Source organism: Microcaecilia unicolor, chromosome 2 (genome assembly GCF_901765095.1).
Source record: "Microcaecilia unicolor chromosome 2, aMicUni1.1, whole genome shotgun sequence".
Lineage (NCBI taxonomy): Eukaryota > Metazoa > Chordata > Amphibia > Gymnophiona > Siphonopidae > Microcaecilia > Microcaecilia unicolor.
In genome coordinates, this window is record NC_044032.1 from 565,318,381 (window position 1) to 565,343,943 (window position 25,563).

Sequence of the window (25,563 nt, forward strand, 5' to 3'; positions counted from 1 at the left end):
CTAAGTGAAAGGGGAAGTCTTGGGCTCCCTCCAGCTCGCTTGTGTCCCCTTTTCATCAGGTAGAGATTCTGCAGTTGATGTGCCAGAATGTTGTTCCAGGCATATCCATTCAGCAGGGCATGAGGAAGAGCCCTGAATTGGAGACTGACGCTTCACTCAGTCCGGCAGGCCCAGCTGCTCTTCCAGCACGCCGAGATATAACAACTCCTGAGACACTGACAGCGGTTGGAATATCACTGCTGTCTACAGCCTCTCTTGGAGGGCAGATTTTACCCTCTACTTCAGGAATTATAACACCTGAAGTTGATGAAACATTGCGACAAGGCAGTGGCCATGGCCAGAAGGATGCTAGGTTGCATATAGAGGAGTATAACCAGCAGAAGAAAGGAGGTGTTGATGCCCCTGTATAAATCAGCAGATTAAATAATGTTATTTCAGTGAAAGTTGGAGACCCTTGAGAATTATACAAAACAATTGAACCTGTGCCTGTTTCAATTGTTTTGTATAATTCTCAAGGTTCTCCAACTTTCTCAGAAAATATTTGTATTTTTGTAACCAGGCAGTAATCGAGGAGTGCCGCACGCTGCTTGGCTACTGCCAGTTAGTGCTGGAGCCCTTACCACCACCTCAATGGGTGGCGGCAAGTGCTCCCCCTGAAATGGCCACGTGGCAAGTGCTAAAGATGCTAAAAAAAAGCACAATGGACCTAACCAACTATCGACCAGTAGCATCAATTCCACTCATAACCAAACTTATGGAAGGCATAGTAGCAAAACAACTTACTGAATACGTAGATAAATACTCAATTCTTCATGAATCTCAATCAGGATTTCGATCAAATCACAGCACTGAAACTGTTCTAGTGTCTGCAATGAACTCATTTAAACAAGCAATTGCAACGGGCAACAACATACTCCTCTTACAATTCGACATGTCCAGTGCCTTTGACATGGTTGACCATGAAATACTATTACATATACTAGAATACTTCGGAATAGGAGGCTCAAAGGATTCCTGACCACAAGATCATACCAAGTAACAACGAACACGGACAGATCACCCCCATGGATACCTGAATGTGGAGTACCCCAAGGATCCCCCCTCTCACCAACATTATTCAACCTGATGATGATACCTTTGGCTAAACTTCTAGCAAACCAAAACCTCAACCCCTACATATATGCAGATGACGTCACGATCTCCATCCCGTTCAGACATGATCTAAATGAAATCACCAACAAAATCAACCAAAGCCTCCGAATAATGCACTCCTGGGCAGATGCATTGCAGCTGAAACTAAACACAGAAAAAACACAATGTCTTGTTCTCACCTCACAACATAACACAAAAAACTTCCCCACCATAACCACACCATATTGTTCTCTGACTGTCTCTCAAAACTTGAAGATTCTAGGAGTCACCATTGATCGAAACCTCACTCTAGATACCCACGTGAAAAACACGACGAGAAAGATGTTCTACTCCATGTGGAAACTCAAAAGAGTAAAACCTTTCTTCCCAGATACGTATTCCGTACCCTGATACAGTCAATGGTAATAAGTCATCTTGATTACTGCAATGCACTGTACACAGGCTGTAAAGAGGAGAACATCAAGAAACTCCAAACTGCCCAGAATACAGCGGCCAGATTCATATTTGGAAAGACTAAATATGAAAGCGCAAAACCCTTAAGAGAGAAACTCCACTGGCTCCCACTTAAGGAACGTATTGCATTTAAGATCTGCACACTGGTTCACAAAATCATCCACGCAGACGCCCCAGTTACATGTTAAACCTTGTGGACCTACCTCCCAGAAACGCCACAAAATCATCCTGCAAATTTCTCAACCTCCACTTCCCCAGCTGCAAAGGACTAAAATACAAGTCGATGCACGATACCACCTTCTCGTACATGAGCACAAAGTTATGGAACGCATTACCTAGAAACCTGAAAACAATCAACGAAACAACTATCTTTCGCAAATCTCTCAAGACATATTTCTTCAACAAAGCATACAATGAAACCCCAGAACCTTACTAATCCACCGCTGAAAACCCACCATCTACTATACCTTATAAATACCTTCCTTCTACTCTTTACTTCTTTCCTTAATTAATCTCCGCACAACAATCATTGTACCTGACATCCAGGACTAACTGTACTTACAAAACTATGTAAGCCACTTTGAGCCTGCAAATAGGTGGGAAAATGTGGGATACAAATGCAATAAATAAATAAATATCTTTTAAAAAAGAAAGACCTCCCTTTTACCCACTGCAATAAAAGGGGGTCTCGGTGCACATAAAAAACACTTTCCAACACCAGCACAGGCCCCCTTTTGCCACAGCTTCATAAAAGGACCCCTAAATATTCTTGGAGAAAAAGTTTTGAGTTTTCCTGATGTGACTAGGTCTACTCAGTCCAGACGTAGGCAATTCCGTAAATTTTTGGAACCAGTAGTCTTTCATTTAGTGGTACAGTCTTTAATAATGTCATTATTGGATTACTGTAATTGGTTGTACAAAATCTTTAAAAATTAAGCTGCAGAGAGTGCAAAATGCTGCAGTTAGGGTTATTTTTTTGGCAAATAAATATGATTCTATTTCCCCTTTTATGTTATGTTTGCATTGGTTGCCAGTGGAGGCCAGATTACAGTTTAAGGTTCTGTTAACTTTTAAAGCTTTTCATGGAGAATCCCCGGGCTATTTAATTGATCATTTTGTTTTTCTTAATAAGAATCATGGTAGAGTTACTAGAAATCTTTTTATGTTAGGATTTCCTACTGTTCATAAAGGAAAGGTTCTATGTCTTTTATAGTCTTCATTAACTTACCAGGCAGCCTGTAGTTGGAATTCCTTTTCTTCTTCTCGTAGGCAAATAGAACATTATTTTGAGTCTTGGAAATTATTAAAGATTTTCCTTTTTAGAAGGTGGTAACAGCAATTAGCGTATCTGGGTTTAAAAAAGGTTTGGACAAATTCCTGGAGGAAAAGTCCATAGTCTGCTATTGAGACAGACATGGGAAGCAACTGCTTGCCCTGGGACTTGTAGTATGGAGTGTTGCCACAACTTGGGTTTCTGCCATGTACTTGTGACCTGGCTTGGCCACTGTTTGGAAAACAGGATATTGGGCTGGATGGACCATTGGTCTGACCCAGTATGGCTACTCTTATGTTCTCTTATGTTCTTATGGTTGTGGGTCCTCTCCTGATCTGCTGTCTGAGTTAGACAGCAGATCATCAAGAGGGGGACCTGTGGCCTGCCACCAGAGAGGAGGAGGCAGAAGACAGTGTACAGTAGCACACCAGCAGCACATTGAGTCAGGTCGGGAGGAGGGGGGAGGGAACCAGAGTAGGAGATGCAGCGGAGGGAGAGGGGCCTGACGATGCATCATCAAGGGGATGGGGACTGGGGGATCCTGTAGTACAGTGATGTCAGACTCGGGTCAGCGAGTAAGGGGGAAGAGAAAATCCTGATAGGAGGGCCCACAAATATGTTTGCCTAGGGCCCAATATAGTGTTAATCCAGCCCTGCTTCTGCTAGAAGTGGTGTGTGTGTGTGTGTGATCCATCGCTGAGATGGCTGCATTTATAGTTCTGAAGAAATATGAGGCTTACATAATGTGTTGAGATAATGCATAAGATAAACAATTTCTTTCAGGGACAATTTCTCCAAGTGGGTTAGTTTTGCATGTATGCATTTTTGAACACATCTGCAGGCCTGAACATCCATTTGCAAATACTAACTATAAAACAGTTTTTTTCCTAAATATCTCTTCTCTTAAAAAAAATGCTACTATTCATTATCCCCCTGACATTCAGTGAACAGTGATCAGCATTTATTTAAATGCTGGCCACTGCAGGTTTTTTATCCCTGGATATTCAGCAGTGGTATTTATTTATTTTATTTATTGCATTTGTATCCCACATTTTCCCACCTCTTTGCAGGCTCAATGTGGCTTACAATACATCATGAATAGTGGAAATGAGAAGACATTTGGGTTTCATGGTAATGGAATACATGATAGTAATATAATAGAAGGCATTATTGACATTTCTGGATATATGTGGGAGTTTCACATGTTTTGGTCTTTGGATACCAGATGACATGGAATATCCAGGTATAACTTGCCTGGCACTCTGTATCCAGCCACTGGCGATATCCAGATCGACACCCAGATAAGTAACTGGATAAGGTTAGGACATCCTGCTTAACAGGTAAATACCAACTCTGCCCATGTTCTGCCCCCAAACTACCCTGGCACTACCCAAATAGTGCTGAACATAAGAACAGCCAGACTGGGTCAGACCAATGGTCCATCTAGTGTGTTTCCAACAGTGGCCAATCCAGCTCATGAGTAGCTGGCAGAAACCCAAATAGTAGCAACATTCTATGCTACCAATCCCAGGGCAAGCAGTGTTGAGATGATCTGCCCAGATTTTAGTGGCATTATGTGGATATTGCTGCACATTAGAAAGAATAATTCGAATCACAGTTACGTGATGCTAGGGTCCACCTTGGGGGGTCAGCACTCAAGAAAAAGATCTGGGTGTCGTTGTAGAAAATACGCTGAAATCTTCTGCTCAGTTTGTGGCAGTGGCCAAAAAAGCAAACAGGATGCTAGGAATTATCAGGAAAGGGATGATGAATAAGACCTAAAATACTATAATGTCTCTGTATCACTTCATGGTGTGACCGCACCTTGAGTATTGCATTCAGTTCTGGTCGCCGTATCTCAAAAAAGATATAATGGAATTAGAAAAGGTTCAAAGAAGAGCGACCAAAATGATAAACAGGATGGAACTCCTCTCGGAAAGGCTAATGAGGTTAGGGCTCTTCAGCTTGGAAAAGAGACTGATGAGGGGAGATATGATTGAGGTCTACAAAATCCTGAACGGTGTAGAACAAGTAGAAGTAATTGATTTTTTACTCATTCAAAAAGTACAAAGACTATGGGACACTCAAGGAAGTTACATGGAAATACGTGTAAAACAAATAGAAGGAAATATATTTTCACTCAACGATTAATTAAGCTCTGGAACTCTTTGCCAGAGGATGTGGTAACAGCTGTTAGTGTATATGTGTTTAAAAAAAGGTTTGGATAAGTTCCTGGAGTAAAGGTCCATAGTCTGCTATTGAGACAGACATGGGGAATTGCTTGACCTGGGATTTGTAGTATAGAATGTTGCAACAATTTAGGTTTCTGCCAGGTACTTGTGACCTGGCTTGGCCACTGTTGGAAACAGGATACTAGACTAGATGGACCATTGGTCTGACCCAGTATGGTTATTCTTATGTTCTTATGTGCAGAATAGCACTCTGCTGGCCAATGTGTGTGAGGGCTTTGTAGGGGGGTTAATGAGATTTGATATACTGCCTTTCTGTGGAACAATCAAATCAGTTTACAATTATTATATGCATGTGTTTTCTCTGTCCCTAGTGTGCTCACAGTCTAACTACTGTACCTGGGGCAATGGAGGGTTGAGTAATTTACCCAGAGTTACAAGGAGCTGCAGTTGGAATCAGACCCAGTTTCTCAGGTTCTCTCAGTCCACTGAACTAACGACTAGGTACTCCTCCACTCTATGTTGTTGTAGAACGTATAAGGATAGTTGCAGGAGAGGAGTACATGGCAGTAACTTTCTCATGGGCAGGCGTGTGTGCTGGAGATGCAGGGTGGATGATGTACTGATGGAAGTAGAAAGGTGGCTTTTTTTGTTTGTGCTATTTTTAGTTGGAAGGTGATACAAATAACCAGTTGGAGCAGAATGTGCCCTGGTTTATTTGGGGAATGGGTTTAATTTTGCAATTGTATTATTATATGTGGCACTAAAGACACTGAGGCATACAGAGATACCACTAATTGCAAAGAAGCATCAACGCAGTTAACAATACAAATTTTTAAAGAGAAGAAACGTAAGAGGAGAAAGAAAGAGAGAAAAAAAATTTTAATCAAAGAAATCATAAGAAAAGAGCTAGATTTTGAGTGACCTTTTGAAAGAGGAGAGTGTGAGCTGTGATCTAATACTAATCGATAGAATGTTCCACAATTTAGGGGCAACATATGAGAATGCAGTTTCACGAGTGCCATTGAGTTGAATACTGGAGGAAGAGGGGAGTTGCAATAGTTGATGCTGGAAGGACCATAGGGAATGAGTAGGAATGTATGAAATCAGGAGATGTGAAATGTAGTCAGGTGCTTCAGGTAGGAGACCTTTATAGATCATGGAGAGCAGTTTAATGTGGATTCTGGCTGAAATGGGTAACCTATGGTGTATTGTACATAATGTGCAATGTTTTTATGGAATATCCTTCATTTTTGACTTTAGGGGATTTTATGATGCATGGCAATATATCTCCAGAAGTGCCAGCTGCTAATTTGTATTGCATACCTTTGGCTGCAGGTTGTATTCAATATGTTATATCAGCCATAGATGTAAAAAGTCATACTCTTGATTAGGTTGTATTACATCCATCTGCTTCCTCTTTTTGGAGTATATCAACTTTGGAGATCAGTCTGCAAGTGTGGTCTGATCATTTTCTGTAACTTTTATGTTATCGGGGCGGGGGGGGGGGGGGGGGGGGAATGTCCATTAAACAGAAAATAAAAGTGTTTATGTTTAAGGCAATTATGATCTCAAGTAAATTTTTGGCACATCTTGTTGGAATTTCAGGATTATAGTATATTTATTTATTTATTATTAGGATTTATTTACCGCCTTTTTGAAGGAATTCACTCAAATATAGTACAGTAGAGCATTTAGGGGAGTAGTTACTAACATGCATTAAACTACAAAATCATGCATCATTTTACCTTAATGCATGTTAGTGCAAATTAGAGGATGACCAAAACCAGTTTCTTTGGTTTCAGCTGAAACTGAATTTGTGGCCAAAATTCACCACTTGGTTTCAGCCAAATCCAAAGCCGAAATTGGCTGCTAAGGACTGGCCCAGCCTAGCCCCTGCGGAGAATGAGCCCCCCTTCCCCATGCACAGAATAAGCCTCCATTCTCTCCCTCTCTCCATGAATAGAATGAGCCCCCTTCTCCGACACATTATTAAGCAGCCTGCAGTGACTTACACTAGAGGCTGATGGAATTTTGTTTTCAGTTTCAGCTTCTCTGCCAAAACTGGCCCGAAATTTGTGTTCAGCCTTATTTTGGTTTCAGCCAAAAGTACCAGTGCATTTTCGTCTGGGTCCCAAAATTTTACGCTGGGTCCCCTAGCTTTCCCTCCCGCTTGAAAGTATAAGCCCTCTTCCCTCCCTCTTTCCCTGCCAAATAGAACAAGCAAGCCCATCTCCCAGACCCACCCCTACTGTATATCCCCTGGTGGGCTAATAGCTAGTCAGGGCAGGAGTGATCTCCCGTCATTCCTGCCCATATTCTTTCCACTGCCAGAATGGCTGCTGTAGTGTGATTCCTAGTGGCAGCCATTTTGAGATTGGAGCTGGTACACGCAGGAACAATCCCCAGTAAGTCATCATAAAAATGAGATGCAAAGCACATGAATGCATGGAAAGCACCTCATTATTAAGTAAATTGAATACCACAGATTGTGTTGAACACCACAAGCTGTGTTATATATGGAAAAATAATGCCAAATCAAAGCTGGTGTCTTTTTTTCCTGCCTAGGAGCACTGGACTATTGAAACGCAGTCCAGTTCTCCCAAGTGCCATCTTAAAAGGCTGAAGCTGTATAACTAATGACTTTCATCTTGCAGAACAGACCCTCCACCCCCTGTAGGCAGATTTCCAAACTTTAGTCGAAAGCCCTTAAACTTCTCAAAGACCCTTCCCCTGTTGATCCCGAGTCTACCTGAAACAATCACTGGTGGAGTCACGCATGTCGTTTTGAACCTGGAGGTGCAAGGGACAGGAGCAACTGGGAACACTTCTACCCCATTCCACTGGACCACCAGAGATTGCTTCACGTAGGCCTATAGGGCCCTATGGAGGAGTGGGGAAACCTGTGGAGGGGATGGGGGGCCTTGTCACTGATCTCAGAGATGCCATCTGTACTCTCTCCATCTTTTCCAGTATCTGGGGCTCCATAGTACTCATTTGTGTTCCAGAGATGCTCACTTTTTCACACCCATTCACTCTTCTGTTAGCCATGGTGAACTGACTTAACCAGCCAATGATCCCTGATCTTCTGTGGTTCTGATTTAGACAGCCCAGCTAGGGACCGTAGTGACACAATGACTTATACAAGTCTCTTTTTCTATCCAAGAGAGGTCTTCTCCCACCATTACCTCACTAGTCAGGAGAGTCCTGCCTTGTTCTAGGAACTGCAAAGGTATGAACAGGTCACAATACAATACTTTAGTAAAACCACTAGGGAGGATAATTCTATAATTGCATGCATAAGTGATAAGAATAATGGCATGCATATGCATTTGTGTGCACATTCATGCATATTTGTCAAAATTCCATCTAAGCACTATTCTGTAAACATGTGCACATCTTATAGAGCATTGTATTTTACAGGTAGGCATACACATAGGCAATGTCTGGGTACAGCATGGGTGAGACAAATGAGTGTAATTTATAGAATAACAGAAATTAAATGTGTATCTCCACCACATAGATGTGAGCATGTGCACCAGTTCTATGACTAAAATTAAGTGCTTGTGCCTTAAGCTAGTATTATATATAAAGGGAAATAGTCACCTACTTTCCTTTATAGAATAGGTGCCACACAGGCACCTTTTAGGCACCTACATATAGGCAATATTATCACTAAATTAACTGATAGAGGTCTCTGCCATCTAAGCAAGGCAGAACCTTAGAGGTCTCTACATATGAATCTTAGGAGTCACCCTGGCTTCTGAGTTACCAATGTGTTCACATAATGGTAATGTTGTAAAATCTTCTTCTTTTCAGTTAAGAATAACATGATTTGCACTCTTACCTTTTGAGGGAGCTCATGCCACTGTAATGCATGCATTGAGGTTTAGTCATTTAGGTCACTGCAGTGCGTTCCTAAAACTCAGTTGCATAGGCTTCAGCATGTTCAGAATATTGCTGACAGAGTCTTAATGGGACTGAGGCTTAAGGATCATATTGCTCCAATAATGGATTTTTTGCATTGCCTCCAATATAGTTTTATGAGAAGTTCAAGGCTATATCCTTCATGTATAATGCTCTCTCCACAATCTAATTTATGTGAAGGGATGCCATCTCATCATAATCCTGGGAGAATACTGAGATCACCTCAGGACATTTTGTTCAAAGTTCCAATTATCTCGTTGTTAAATTTATTGAGACCTAGAAGACAGCTTTCTTTTGATATGACCCAATCCTATGGAATAAAGGCAGAAAGAGATTAGGTCCTGTGGGTATTCGTTAAAATAATATAAGATGCACAATTTATGGCTTTTAGGAGGCTTTTTCCTGACTTATGATGTTTAATATTCTGCTCTAATATTTAGTTTATATTTTATTGAGCCAAAATTCAGCCATACTGTTCCCTGATTCCACAAGCTCTCGTTCCAGAGTCTGGTTGCCTAACGGTATGTTTGGAGACAGTTTTTTCAAGTTTTAGTGATATATTTTTGTCATAGACAGATCAGGAGAATATGGAGACGTTAAGGGGCTGTCTTTTGCAGAGATCAGGGAGCTGGGGAGAGATATTGAATGCTATGAAAGCATCCCTTTCAATGGTGCCAGCTCACTGTCCTTTCTTACCTACATTTTGTTCTACTGGATGCAGTGTCTCCAAATAGGTTAACTTTGCAGATACCACAATAGTAACCTCACTTGTAAACCAGGTATGTGGAATATGGTCTCAGTCTCTCAAATATACTTCTAATACTTGCTATAGCACTTGCATCATGCCAAAGACAGCTTTCTTCTCCTAATTCTGTTTTAGAAATGGGCTTGGGAGAAGATCTAAGGCAAACTTTAATCATACCAATGATATAAAATGTCCACATTTTATATGTAGTTTTAAAGACCTCAGCGGTACAGCTCTCACGATGTAAAACTTTACTGGAGAGATTAACCATACCTCAATCGTCACAGGTCATTAATAATTTAAATTTGTTTCAAATTTTCTCTTTAAAACTTTACACAATTTATTTAAAAAATCTTGTATCAAAATGACTGATACTCATCTGTTTAAAGAGATTGATCAGCTAGGGGGTAGTACTCTGACATGATTCATGTTTTGCAGATGCAATCTCAAGGAACGCCCCTTATTCAGCCGAATGTTGCTACTAATTGGGTTTCTGTCAGGTATATATGACCTGGATTGACCACTGCTGGAAGGAGGATACTGGGCTAGATGGACCATTGGTCTGACCTAGTATGGCTATTCTTATGTTCTTAACTTCTGTTTGTTCTAGTATTGTATCAGTCATAAATATTGTGTCAATCATAAATCCATATAATATGGTGCAATAGTACAAGACTCCAGCCAGCAGTGCATTTAATTGTATCTGATGAATCATCGCATAAAATTGTCATTCTTAAGGGGACAATGTTATGCAATGATTCATCAGATATAAATGAATATTCCCTGATGAAGAGCATTTGTTTGAAACTCAGTTCTGTGTTGGAGTTTTGTAGCATTGCACCAGCATTGAAGATTTGCACTGTGATTGACATTAACATACTTTTTTTTTTTTTGCTCATTGCATTCTATTTGGGAAATTAATGCACATATTATATGGATGTGTGATTTACACAATATTTATGACAGATATAATACTGGCCAAAAGGAAAAAAGCCTTTACATGTGATACAACAAAAAAAAAAAAATAAGGCAAAAGTAACGATGGCACAGGAACCTTCCAACAGCAACAAAAAGATGGCACCAGAAGGTCAAGAGATAACAATTTGAAAATTTATTGGAAGATCACTAATGTTAGGCCCAAAGTTGCCGGTTCTCCTGTTTTTCTACTAAGTATATATATTTTTGCTCCATAGAGGCTATTTTACACATATCAGCTAGGCACTACAGTGTTTAGACTTTGTGACTCCTGAAGCTGGCGTTGTTTGCTGAAACACAGTTCTGTGTCGAGTCCACTGTTATTTTATAGTGCTCCATCATAGAGTCCCTGGTGATAAACTGTTGCTCTTATAATGACCCTTTTGGCCCAACATTGGTGATCTTCCAATACATTTTCAAATTTTTACGTCTTGACCTTCTGGTGCCATCTTTGTGTTGCTGTTAGAAGGTTCCTGTTCCACCTCTACTCTTGCCTTTTTTTTTGTGATACAAAATTGGACCTGTGATTGATATGATAGCAAGCCTGGTGGCATAAACAACATTTGGCATTAACAGCATTGTGGGCTAGAGTTTGTCTCTCTAAAGTTGAAAATTGGAATTTTATTGAAATTATTGCAGACTTGGTAGAAATGTCTGTACAAGTTGCATATCAATAATAGGAAATATGTAACATTGACATAATAGAATGCAACAAAGTGTCCACAAGTTCCTATTACATAGCTTTCATCATGGTTCTGATTAGAATCCCTCCCCTTCCCCTCAGGCCCAAAGGTGAGTCGTTGTCATGTCATGGTTCAGCTGCAACCTTAAAAGTTCTCATCTACAATACTGATCATACTAAGTCCAAAGAATAGTCTAGGGCTTTTCAACTTTGGGTGAATTTATCTTCTATGTTGTTTCTAAGAGCAGTCAATCTTTCTATCAGGAGAATGTATCTCATACACTTGTGCTATGGATCCATTGTGGGTCACTCTAAGGACTTCCATAATAAGGCAATTACCCCTCTTGCTGCTAAAAAGTAATTAGCTACTACATTTTGATAGGCATTGTTTATGTCCCATAGATATAAGGCATAAACCCAGTGTGGGATTCAATGAGTTGTTGACCATCAAGGAAGATTTGGGAGAGATACTGGTATTCAAAGCTGATGAGTCAGAGAAACTGAATGCACTGGGCAGGGCTGGGCACTGCCATTTTGCAGGTGGCACCGATGGAAGAGGAAGGAGGTCACCTCTCTCTTCCAACTTAAGGTAGGGGGGTGGGGAAGGGCCACTAGACCACCAGGTGGGGGAGACTGGGCCACTAAGGACATCCGAGGGATGTTGGGGGGGGGGTTAGGGGGGCTGGAGACCCACCAGATCTCCAGCCCCCCCTGAACCTGTGTTGGGGGGGTTGGGGGGACTGGAGGACTGCCAGACCTCCAGCCCCCTGTTGCTGGGGGTCGGGTTGGCTTGGGGGTCCTGCTGGCTGATCTCATTTCGCTTGGCTCGGGCGGGGGTAGTTGGGGTCTGGTGGTTCCATGGAACTCTGGGCTTTTGACAGCCCAGACCTATCAAACAAGTGCGGGAGGATTCCTCCCACACTTCTACCCCATGATCAGAGAGAATTGTGTGCTTAAATTTGCATGCAATTATCTCTGATCATAGGTCTGGTAAAGCCCCGTGCTTTTCCAGCGCTATTTTTAGAGCGCTGTTTGGAACAGCGCAGGGCTTTTGATCATCTGCTTATGAGTGTGGAATACTTTCTGATAGTAGGGAGTTAAAACTTGTGCTAGGATTCCCACTAGAAATCCCTGAAAGGTTTTGTAAAACTATTCGAGTACCCATCCAATCCTGGAGACTTCCCTGCTGGGAGATTCTTAATTACTTTTACTTAACTAATTACTTAATTACTTGTACTTCTGACAATTCTTTAGCAGTGATGTGGGGGCGGGCCCGGCCCGGTGGCAGACGGAGGGTGGAGGGGAGGAGCGGTGGGAACGATGACCTCAACCTGAGGGAGGGCCCAGGGCGCGGAGGATGGCTGGGAGGCCGGGGCTGCGGGAAGCTGTGATTTCAATGCAGGGGGGAGCAGAGACGGCGACGGCAACCTGGGGGGGAGGGGCGATGGAAAGGAAAAAAAAGAAAGCCAAGTGCTCGTCAGGGACGTCCATAAAGGATGTCCTTGGCAGGCGCAGAGCAACCAGCATAACGCTTGGCTGCTCTGTGTATGCTCGACTGGCCGACTGTTTAACGATGGAATAGAGAATGCAAGTGAGCTACAACGAGCAGCTCGTTTGCATTCCTTTTCTTTGATGCATGCCCGTTCCTTACTGATTTGCTAAGGGAATCGATAAGGGAAGGGCTTTAATGATTTTTTAGTGCATCTTGGCCTTACTTTCAAAAACTTTTAGTATGTAACATAGTAACATAGTAGATGACGGCAGAAAAAGACCTGCATGGTCCATCCAGTCTGCCCAACAAGATAAATTCATATGTGCTACTTTTTGTGTATACCTTACCTTGATTTGTATCTGTCATTTTCAGGGCACAGACCGTATATATCTGCCCAGCACTATCCCCGCCTCCCAACCACCAGCCCCGCCTCCCACCACCGGCTATGCCACCCAATCTCAGCTAAGCTTCTGAGGATCCATTCCCAATGAATTTGTAATATAATTAGTTATGGACCTCAGCAGCGACTCGTTTCATAAGAGCCAGAGTATCTTTTAGCTTGCCTTGCCTCTTCACAGGTCCAACATGATTTTTAGAGACAATTCGTTATTTTAATCTTTTAAAATATTTTTGTGAATATTTTAATAAACTTTTTAAGAACTTTAAAACAATTCCATATCGCATCTTAAATCTGTATCATTATCTCATTTTTGAAAAAAAACTTTTACAAAAATGACTTAGCTTTGTTTGCAATCATAAGCAAAGAGCCAGTGTTTATGCATGTAACTGTCCCTAGTTGGTATTCTATAAATTGATCACGCAAATTCCAGAGCATGCAACTGCAAGGGAGCTTGTGTCTCAGAGGGGCAAGAGCGGGTCAGGGGTGTTCCTGGCAGTTGCATGCATGGGCTATAGAATACCTGCAGTTATGTTTACAGTTAGACACAATCATTTACATCAGCCATTTGCCTGGCATAAGTGCTCAAGCCTAAATTTAGGCATGTAACTGTAGACTTAAACTAGTATTCTATAATGGCACACTTTTTTGTCTTGGAATATTTTGAATAACTTGGAGTACCGTGTTCAGTTTTGGAGGCCTTATCTTGCTAAGGATGTAAAAAAAAAACTTGAAGCGGTTCAAAGAAAAGCGACAAAAATGGTATGGGGTTTATGTAGCAAGACGTACATGGAAAGGATTGCTGACCTAAACATGTATACCTTGGAAGAAAGGAGAAACATGGGTGATATGATACAGACATTCAAATATTTGAATGTATTAATCCGCTAACAAACATTTTCCAGAGACAGGAAGGTGGTAGAACTAGAGGACATGAATTGAGGTTGAAAGAGGGCAGACTCAGGAATAATGCTGGTTTCTGAGCACACTACCAGAACCCTTATCCATACTCTTATCACCTCTCGCTTAGACTATTGCAACTTGCTTCTCACAGGTCTCCCACTAATCCATCTCTCTCCCCTTCAATCTGTTCAAAATTCTGCTGCACAATTTATATTCCACCAGTGTCGCTATGTTCATATTAGCTCTTTCCTCAAGTCACTTCATTGGCTCCCTATCCATTTCTGCATACAGTTTAAACTCCTCTTATAGACTTAGAAGTGCATTTGCTCTGTAGCTCTTCAATACCTCTTCACTTTTATCTCTCCCTACATTCCTCCCCAGGAATTCCGTTCACTGGGTAAATCTCTCTTATCTGCACCCTTCTCCTCCACTGCTAACTCCAGACTCTAATCCTTTTATCTTGCTGCACTATATGCCTGGAATAGACTTCCTGAGCCGGTACATCTCTGGCCATCTTACCTAGGCTAAAAGCCCACCTTTTTGATGCTGTTTTTAACTCCTAACCCTTACTCACTTGTTCAGTACCCATGTTTTATCATTCCCACCTTAGTAATTCCCTTAACTCTTATTTGTCCTGTTTGTCTATCCTAATTAGGTTGTAAGCTCTGTCGAGCAGGGACTGTCTCTTTATGTTCAGTGTACAGCACTGCGTACATCTAGTAGCGCTATAGAAATGATAAGTAGTAGATAGTTAGACAGTTAGATAAGTAGTAGATAGTTTGATTATAAGTAGACACAAGTAATAAAGAGGAAGGATAACGAGCCTCGACTATGTAGACCCCTTTGGATCACTGGTAAGCTGCAGTCCCTTGCTGCCTCTCTGGTTCCTTTGACAACATCTCTAAGTTTTCTTTCCTGTGACTCAGAATCATCCTTATGACCTCTAAACTATCAGACCTGCACTTGGGATGGGCTGGCACATCACTCAAAGTTACATCACTACCTGGGAAATATCTCCCTTACAGAAGTTTCCTCATTCTATAACATGTGTGCCTAAGTTTTGTTGCATGCAACTCCAAAGGGGGTGTGGCAATGAGAGTAGCATGGATGGGTCAGGACCATTCCCAGAAATTAAGCACGATGTTGTAGAATACCTGTATTTGCGCACCCAACTGTCATCAGTTGGGTTGGAGAATTTACACCAACCAAAGTTAGGCATCATGCTGAGATTTCCATGTGGAAATTGAAGCGTATTTCATAACAATGCACATAAGCTAATTGGTTAACAAGCTAATCAGCATTGATAATTGGATGTTAACACTAATTGGCATTAATTAGAATTTACGTGTAGAACTGTCTAAGCATATTCTGTAATGTGGTGAGCGTAAAATTCTAAGTCGCGTAGTTGAAAATTGGGCATGGCCATGGGCTTGGAATGGGCGGGTCATGGGAATTTCTATATGTGCGTTGTTATAGAATACACCCAGCCTGCATTTAATTTAGGTGGTGGGATTTACACCAAGTTTTACTTGGTGTAATTGCCCGCAACTAAATTTAGTCATGTGGAGCAATGCTTGGCATATTCTGTGTATTGCATGGAGATTTAGGCTCATACTTAACAGAATACACTCAGGCAAATTTTATTTTGGTGATGATTTTTTAGGCGTGATATATAGAATCTAGTCCAAAAATGCGCGCTAAGCTAGTATTTTCTAAATGTTGTTCCGTGCATAGTGGCTTTTTACGGAATACTAGCTTAGCATTTATCATTTTGGCACCTATCTTTGGCAGCCATTTACTACTACTACTACTATTTAACATTTCTAAAGCGCTACTAGGGTTACGCAGCACTGTGCAATTTAACATAGAAGGACAGTCCCTGCTCAAAGAGCTTACAATCTAAAGGACAAATGTACAGTCAGTCAAGTAGGGGCAGTCAAATTGGGGCAGTCTAGATTTCCTGAAAGGAAGTTTATTTCAAGCATAGGGTGAGGCGAGGCAGAATGGGCGGAGCCTGGAGTTGGCGGTGGTGGAGAAGGGTACTGAGAGGAGGGATTTGTCCTGTGAGCGGAGGTTTTGGGCGGGAACGTAAGGGGAAATGAGGGTAGAGAGGTAATGAGGGGCTGCAGACTGAGTGCATTTGTAGGTAAGAAGGAGAAGCTTGAACTGTATGTGGTATTTGATCGGAAGCCAGTGAAGTGACCTGAGGAGAGGGGTGATATGAGTATATTGGTTCAGGCGGAATATAAGACGTGCAGCAGAGTTCTGAACGGATTGAAGGGGGGATAGATGGTTAAGTGGGAGGCCAGTGAGGAGTAGGTTGTAGTAGTCAAGGCGAGAGGTAATGAGAGCGTGGATGAGAGTTCAGGTGGTGTGCTCAGAGAGGAAGGGGCGAATTTTGCTGATGTTAAAGAGGAAGAAGTGACAGGTCTTGGCTGTCTGCTGGATATGCGCAGAGAAGGAGAGGGAGGAGTCGAAGATGACTCCGAGGTTGCGGGCAGATGAGACGGGGAGGATGAGGGTGTTATCAACTGAGATTGAGAGCGGTGGAAGAGGAGAAGTGGGTTTTGGTGGAAAGACAATAAGCTCGGTCTTGGCCATGTTCAGTTTCAGGTGGCGGTTGGACATCCATGCAGCAATGTCGGATAAGCAGGCCGATACCTTGGCCTGGGTCTCCGCGGTGATGTCTGGTGTGGAGAGATACAGCTGGGTGTCATCAGCATAAAGATGATACTGGAAACCATGAGATGAGATCAGTGAGCCCAGGGAAGAGATGTAGATTGAAAAAAGAAGGGGTCCAAGGACAGATCCCTGGGGAACTCCAACAGAGAGCGGGATGGGGGTGGAGGAAGATCCATGAGAGTGTACTCTGAAGGTGCGGTGGGAGAGATAGGAGGAGAACCAGGAGAGGACAGAGCCCTGGAACCCAAATGAGGACAGTGTGGCAAGAAGTAAATCATGATTGACAGTGTCAAAAGCGGCGGATAGATCGAGGAGGATGAGGATGGAGTAGTGGCCTCTGGATTTGGCAAGGAACAGGTCATTACAGACTTTAGAGAGTGCTGTTTCTGTCTAGTGTAGAGGGCGAAAACCGGATTGAAGCGGATCGAGGATGGCCTGAGAGGAGAGAAAATCAAGGCAGCGGCTGTGAACGGCGCGCTCAAGTATTTTGGAGAGGAAGGGTAGGAGGGAGATGGGGCGGTAGTTGGAGGGACAGGTAGGGTCAAGTGATGGTTTTTTGAGGAGAGGTGTGACTACGGCGTGCTTGAAGGTGTCAGTGACAGTTGCAGTGGAGAGAGAGAGAGAGGTTGAGGATATGACAGATGGAGGGGGGATGGTGTTAAGTAAGTTGGTGGGGATGGGATCAGAGGAACAAGTGGTGCATTTTGAGGAGGAAAGAAGGCGGGCGGTTTCCTCCTCGGTGATATCAGGAAAGGAGGAGAAAGAGGCCAGGGTTGGTTGGTTGAGGGAGAGGGTTGAAGGGTGAAGAGGAGGAGGTGGCTTGGCAGTGAACTCAAGGTTGATCTTTTGCACCTTGTCGCGGAAGTAGTCAGCCAGTGATTGAGGAGAGAATCTACATTTACAGAATCTAGCCCAATACTCTTATGGAAACAGACTTCACTTAATAGAAACTTAGAGGACAAAAAACTGTTAATAGATAACTTCTTATTTTTTAATCAGCTGAAGTCTGATGATTTAGTTTTGTTATTTTTGAAAGTGACAGAGGGAAATGGTCCTTTACAGATGAGCTGTCTTCAAGAGAAAATCAAAGCACAGAGAAACAGTGGAGGGAGAAGGAAATGAAACAAAACCTTTCTTTTACTTCTGTATTTCTTTATTCCATTTAGCATTAAACAGCAAGACAGATATGGCCAGCTGATCCTTAGGAATACTACTGCTGCGGATACTGGAGAATATAGTTGTTGGGCTCAGTTTTGTGATGGTTATGTCTGCACGAAGGATGAATCCAAAGCAGGATCCACATACATCTTTTTTGCAGGTAATGTACTTAGACTATTAAAGGAAAATCATGGGCCATCTGTTTCCCACTGTAATCCATTATGTAGGGTAAGTGCTGTAATTTCATACACTATCTGAACACAGCAGATAAGAAAACAAAATGAGGGGATCATGAAGTCTGATCATTTTACTGAACTGTCTGAAATATGTATTTCTGATTATAACTTGAGGAAAAAGTACAATCAATTAGAACAGAAGATTATAAGTGCCTTCATGTGTCACCCTGATAATTGCACGGCACAATAAAGGAAAATTTTAGTCCTTTTATAAATGATTCTGTGGCTATATGTTAGAGACGTATTCATCACCACAGGCTATATTGACCTATTCGACCGATTATGGTTTATAGTCCATTTACTTATATTCTGCCTTTTCCAAGGTGGAACACAAAATAACAAACAATCAATGCATTATACAAAACCATAGCATAAAAAAAACAAAATAAAAGCAATTACAATAAAGACATAAAAACCTTCATATATAAATAATTAGAAAAACTCAAAACGATGACCAAAAATAGTCAACAGGGCATCACATTCAACAATTGATCATCTAATAACAATTGCCCACTTTGATACGGGATCTGTGCCTAAATTTTATGCACAAGTCAGAAAAGGAGGCGTGGAAATGGGAAGGCCATGGGTGGATTGGGGTGGATCAGGGGCATGACTTTTAATTACACACTCAATTATAGAATAAGGGAGCTCCAAGCCTAAATATAGTCATGGGCATTTGCACCACATTTTCATTGGTGCAAATGGTCACTCCTAAATGTAGGCATGATCCCTGGGCTTAAGCACTATTCTATAAGCCACGTTTAACTTTAGCCACAGTTTATAGAATACTGCTACATGCTTTTTTTTTTGCGCCATTTATAGAATTCCCCCTTTCATTTCCACAGTGCCTTTTATTTTCTTTCACTTGCTCTTTAGAACTCTCTTCCTCAACATCTTTGTCTAGAAAGCTCATATTCTTTATTTTGCACCTCTTTAAAGACTTATTTTCTTTCACCTGGTATTTGATACTTGATTTTCAATTGGTTGTTCCTGTGATGGGACAATTGAGGTCTTGATGAGTGTTTTCACTTTTCTTTCTGAGTGTATGGTTGGTCTTTCCTAGGAATATATGGAGTTCCTTTTATTCTTTTTTAAATAGTTTTTATGAAGAATATATTTTATTGTCATCACAACAAAGAAGAACAGAACTATAGCATTCAACTGCCAAAATAGAAACTACATAGATGTTATGTTAAGATCGTGGCGACCATTTTTACAAGGATAACCTGTACCAATCTCCCCAAGAACACCTATAAGACACAAAAACCTTCCGCAACACGAAATCTCCCCCACAACCCCCCTTAACCAACTGTCCCACAAGACAACTGTTAAAAATGCTTAGGACAAAGCAATGAAGAGAAAACTTCCCCTAATATCAAAATTCTAAGGTATTCAAAAAGGCAGAGCGAACTCATGGTGGTGGAGTATGAAAATAGGGTGTCCAAATCTTAACAAAATGCTTTCAAGCTCTAGGACCACGGTCCTCCACAGATAGGCGCTCCATGGTAAGAAGCTCATGCATTTGATTCTTCCATTGGAGCACAGTAGGCAGTGAATCCTTAATCCACTGACCCATCTGTGAACAATACGATAAATAGGAGTCATTTTTAAGGGCTTTTTGAAAGTTTCATAATAGCAGCATACTAAACTCTTATGAATCACCAGCAAAAGCCAGTTATTATCAAAAGGAGACTTAGTGAAGTCCACAGAAGAAGTGCGAAACAAAGTATGTACATAATGTTGCAGTTGGAGGTAGGCGAACCAGTCAGCAGGACCCAGAGCATAATGCTGCTTCAAAGAGTCGTAAGATAACATTATAGATTCATCATCTTCTGTAACATGATACAACAGAGTCAACCCGTGCTGCTGCCATTGAGTGATGAAGGTGGACATCGTACCAGGGGGAATATTCACATTGCCCCAGATAGGAAGATATCAAGAGCAATATGGATTTATGTCAGGAGTTATCTCCTTTTGATACTGGTAAGACTTTAAAGACTGTTCTTATTGAAGAGTCATCAGATCTGGCAAGTTCATTCATGAATAGAACTTTACAAATATTTTCCTATTTTTGAAAGCTTTTTTTATTGTGTGTGTGTGTGTGTGTGTGTCCAAGTATCTTTATTGAATTTTGAAAAAGGACAGAAAGATTATCCAGCTTATTTTTGAAGGAGATCGCCAGCCATCTTCCGACACAAACCGGGAGATGGCCGGCCATCTCCTGAAGCCGGCGAAATCGGTATAATGGAAAGCCAATTTTGGCCGGCTCCAACTGCTTTCCGTCGCAGAGCCGGCCAAAGTTAAAGGGGGCGTTTCGGAAGGGTATGGAAGGCGGGACGGAGGCGGGACAGGGGCGTTGTTAAGACATGGCCAGCTTCAGCTGATAATGGAAAAAAGAAGGTCGGCTCTGAGGAGCATTTCGCTGGCTTCACTTGGTCCATTTTATTTAGGACCAAGTCTCAAAAAAATGCCCCAATTGACCAGATGGCCACCAGAGGGAATCAGGGATCACCTCTGCCCTCAAACACGCCCCCTCTTCAATAAAATAAAAAGCATTTTTTAGCGCACAATTTGCATGTGCAGATCACAAAATTACCGAGGACACCTGACCACGTCCCACAGTAAGCTATTTAAAACTATAGTAAGGGAGTGCTAGCGCTCATCTCAGCTTAGTAAGAGGACCCCTAAGTCAGGACATATGTTCACTTGTCCTACCAATGGATAGTGTCACTGAATATCAGACATAGAATGAAACAGATAAATAATAGGCTCATGGTCAGCGCTGAGTCCGGATATTCAATGCCAAGCTGATTCTAGTGACCAGCATTGAATATCCGGTATATTTTTGGTCGGTCTAGACATAACTGGCCAAGTCGATATTCAGCGCTGGCCACTTAAGTTTAAACTGGCCAAAGATATACCTGCTTCTTTGGCGGTCTAATTTGGCCACCAAACTTAGCTGGTGATGTGCTGAATATTAGTGGATAGCCAGTTATATCGCGCTATATAACCAGTTATCCCCTAAGCATTAACCAGCAATATTCCGTGGGAGATAACCAGCGATTTTCCGCTGAATATTGCCGGATAGCCAGTTAAGTGCCATTTAACCGGCCAGGAGCCATTCCTGGCCGGTTAAATGGTTTTAAATACTGGGTGGAATCTGTTTATCTTTCTGGGGCAGATGGGGGAGTTAGCAATGTAACTGCTGCTCCCTCCAGCTTAACCTTTACTTAGAGTTGTAACTGCTGCTTCCTGCCTTTATCTGAAGTTGGTTGATGCTGCTGGTTCTCTTTATCTGCTGCTCTTTACTCCTCCACATCACACAGCACAAAGTAAATGTACACTATGTTCACCTCATATAGAATAAAATATAATAAAGCTCTAATTGGAGATAGCCCGTGTGAAAAACACACTAAACATTAAGATTGGTACTGGTGGCTGATAGAGAGTCTTGGCATGGTGGGACTTTCAGGGTTTCAATAAGATGAGTTTGATAAGAGACTTTTTAATAATAAAGTGCAAAAGTTTATTGGAGTCATTATACTAGGAATCACCATTTATCAGCAGCTGCTTTAGTAACACCCAAACTTAATAATAGAAAGGGCTTGGAGAAATCAGATAAACCATCCACCAACTGCAGTTGTTCACTGAGAACAGCAAAGAATTAAGACTGCTTAATCAGTTGTTTCAGGGTTGTTCACCTTGATCAAAATTTGTATAACACTACACAGGAACTGTACAGAAGCATAGAATAAGAGGGCAGATAATTTCTTCTTCCTAGTATATTTATTTATTTATTAGGATTTATTTACCGCCTTTTTAAAGGAATTCACTCAAGGCGGTGTACAGTAAGAATAGATCAAACATGAGCAATAGGCAATTACAGCAGTAAAAAATATTCAAATAACAATACAAAGTATGGCATAGAGGGGCATAATCGAACGCAAACACCCATGTGTAAGAACGTCCATCTCTGAGAACCGGTACGTGAAGAGGCGGGACAGACTGTATTTTCAAAAAAATGGATGTTTTTCAGCTGGGCGTTTGTTTTTTTTAGCGATAATGGAAACTAAAAACGTCCAGCTCAAAAACGTCCTAATCCGAGCCATTTGGTCATGGGAGGGGCCACGATTCGTAGTACACTCGCCCCCCTGACCTGCCAGGACACCAACTGGGCACCCTACCTTTTGTGTATGTAGGAACAAAGAGAAGAAAGGATTTACCTCCAAAAATTCAACCTAATTGCATAGTGATGCAGCTGACAAAAACTTTATATAAATCACATTCTAGGTGTGTTGTAGCTGTAAAGTCTTTTATATTTTCTGCCTTGAAATAGGGGCAATATATATCTGTAAAATATTATAGAATATTGCATCCTTATGTATAAACATGATTAAGAGGAATATGCATTCGTTTAATCACAAAAATGCACAATTATATTGTGAGGGGCATTTTCGATAAGACATCTAAGTCCAACTTTAGACGTTTTGGAAAAAATGTCCATTTTCTAAATAGGAAAGAAGTTCGTTTTCAGAAAAAGAAAAACGTCTATCTTTTGTTTTCAAAAACACTGTTTCTAACGAGGTTTTGTGCTTTGGACATTTTGTTTTTTGGTCCATTTTCAAAAACAAATGTCCAAATTCTGACCTTTGTATACTGGGGGCTGATTTTACAGAATGAAATCAGGTCTTGCAATGCATCAGGACATAATCATAGAAACAGAGAAAACGATGGCAGGTTAAGACCATACTGCCTATTCAGTCTGACCAACACAATCTCTACAATTCCTTCCTCTCCCATAGAGGTGCTCTGAATTTGTGTTATTTTTACTTGAATTCAGATCATGTCCTCATTTCCACCACTTCCACTGGAGGGGCTGTTTCACACATCCATCACCCATACTGCTAGGAGTAATCTAAGGAAAGATTTCTTGACTTTTTCTCCTTTCACTCTCATCCTGTGACCTCTGGTCCCAGGGCTTCGTTGCAACTGAAAGAGGCCAACCTCCTCTAAATTTATACCATGGAGATATGAAAAAAACTAAACACATGTGGAGGGGCATTTTCGATATGACGTCTAAGTCCGACTTTGGACGTTTTGCGAAAAATGGCCCAAATCCAAATAGGAAAGAAGGACATTTTCGAAAGAGAAAAACATCCATCTTTTGTTTCCGAAAATACAGTTGCGAACAATGTTTTGTGATTTGGATGTTTTATTTTTTGGTCTATTTAAAAAAAAAAAAAAAAGTCCAAGTGCAAAATGCACAAAATCAAGCCATTGGGATGTAGGAGGAGCCCGCATTTTTAGTAGACTGGTCCCCCTGACATCCCAGGACAGCAATAGGGCACCCTAGGGGGCACTGCAGTGGACTTCATAACATGCTCCCAGGTACATATCTCACCATTGCTCCCTTACCTTCAGGGCCATGCCAAGGGTCTGTGGTGCCCCCCTGCAAGGGATCGGTGGCGCCCCCCCCCCCCGCAGGGGATCGGGTGCCACCCCCCCTGCAGACAAGCGGTTGGAGCGTGCGCCCCCCCCATGAAGATAATCGCTGTCCTCTCTCCCCTGCCCTCCCGCTCCCATGTCTCAACTGCCCGCCCTCTTCTCCCCCCAACAAAATCTCTTTTAAATTTACCTCCGTCCGGCTGGCAGGGCAGCGAAGGCGCAGCATCAGTGAAGGAGGCGGCGCTCCCAACGTCTCTACTAGTCTTCCCTTCACTCAATGTCCCGCCTTCTTCTGACGTAATTTCCTTGACGTCAGAAGAAGGCGGGACATTGAGCGAAGGGAAGACCAGTAGAGACGTCGGGTGCGCCGCCTCCTTCACTGACACTGCGCTGTTCGCTGCCCTGCCAGCCAGACGGAGGTAAATTTAAAAGAGATTTTGTTGGGGGGAGAAGAGGGCGGGCAGTTGGGACATGGGAGCGGGAGGGCGAGGCAAGCATGGCGCGGCGGGGCGCCCCCCAGAGGATGGCGCCCTCCTGCCACGCTTACCTCGCTTACCGCATTGGCACGGCCCTGCTTACCTTGTGTGCTGAGCCCCCCAAAACCCACCCAAAACCCACTACCCCCAACTGTACACCACTACCATAGCTCTTACAGGTGAAAGGAGCACCTATACAGTGGGGGAAATAAGTATTTGATCCCTTGCTGATTTTGTAAGTTTGCCCACTGACAAAGACATGAGCAGCCCATAATTGAAGGGTAGGTTATTGGTAACAGTGAGAGATAGCACATCACAAATTAAATCCGGAAAATCACATTGTGGAAAGTATATGAATTTATTTGCATTCTGCAGAGGGAAATAAGTATTTGATCCCCCACCAACCAGTAAGAGATCTGGCCCCTACAGACCAGGTAGATGCTCCAAATCAACTCGTTACCTGCATGACAGACAGCTGTCGGCAATGGTCACCTGTATGAAAGACACCTGTCCACAGACTCAGTGAATCAGTCAGACTCTAACCTCTACAAAATGGCCAAGAGCAAGGAGCTGTCTAAGGATGTCAGGGACAAGATCATACACCTGCACAAGGCTGGAATGGGCTACAAAACCATCAGTAAGACGCTGGGCGAGAAGGAGACAACTGTTGGTGCCATAGTAAGAAAATGGAAGAAGTACAAAATGACTGTCAATCGACAAAGATCTGGGGCTCCACGCAAAATCTCACCTCGTGGGGTATCCTTGATCATGAGGAAGGTTAGAAATCAGCCTACAACTACAAGGGGGGAACTTGTCAATGATCTCAAGGCAGCTGGGACCACTGTCACCACGAAAACCATTGGTAACACATTACGACATAACGGATTGCAATCCTGCAGTGCCCGCAAGGTCCCCCTGCTCCGGAAGGCACATGTGACGGCCCGTCTGAAGTTTGCCAGTGAACACCTGGATGATGCCGAGAGTGATTGGGAGAAGGTGCTGTGGTCAGATGAGACAAAATTGAGCTCTTGGCATGAACTCAACTCGCCGTGTTTGGAGGAAGAGAAATGCTGCCTATGACCCAAAGAACACCGTCCCCACTGTCAAGCATGGAGGTGGAAATGTTATGTTTTGGGGGTGTTTCTCTGCTAAGGGCACAGGACTACTTCACCGCATCAATGGGAGAATGGATGGGGCCATGTACCGTACAATTCTGAGTGACAACCTCCTTCCCTCCGCCAGGGCCTTAAAAATGGGTCGTGGCTGGGTCTTCCAGCACGACAATGACCCAAAACATACAGCCAAGGCAACAAAGGAGTGGCTCAGGAAGAAGCACATTAGGGTCATGGAGTGGCCTAGCCAGTCACCAGACCTTAAT

The 25,563-nt window shown here is 42.4% G+C and overlaps 1 protein-coding gene across 1 annotated transcript in view; it reads left to right on the plus strand.

Annotated features, from left to right (window-relative positions):
• PDGFRL (platelet derived growth factor receptor like) overlaps positions 1-25,563 on the plus strand; it is a 128,917-nt gene that overhangs the window by 58,326 nt on the left and 45,028 nt on the right. Inside the window, exon 3 of the mRNA XM_030191454.1 lies at positions 18,037-18,188. Within this exon, the coding sequence (XP_030047314.1) occupies positions 18,037-18,188 (152 nt within the window). The remainder of the gene's footprint in view (positions 1-18,036; positions 18,189-25,563) is intronic.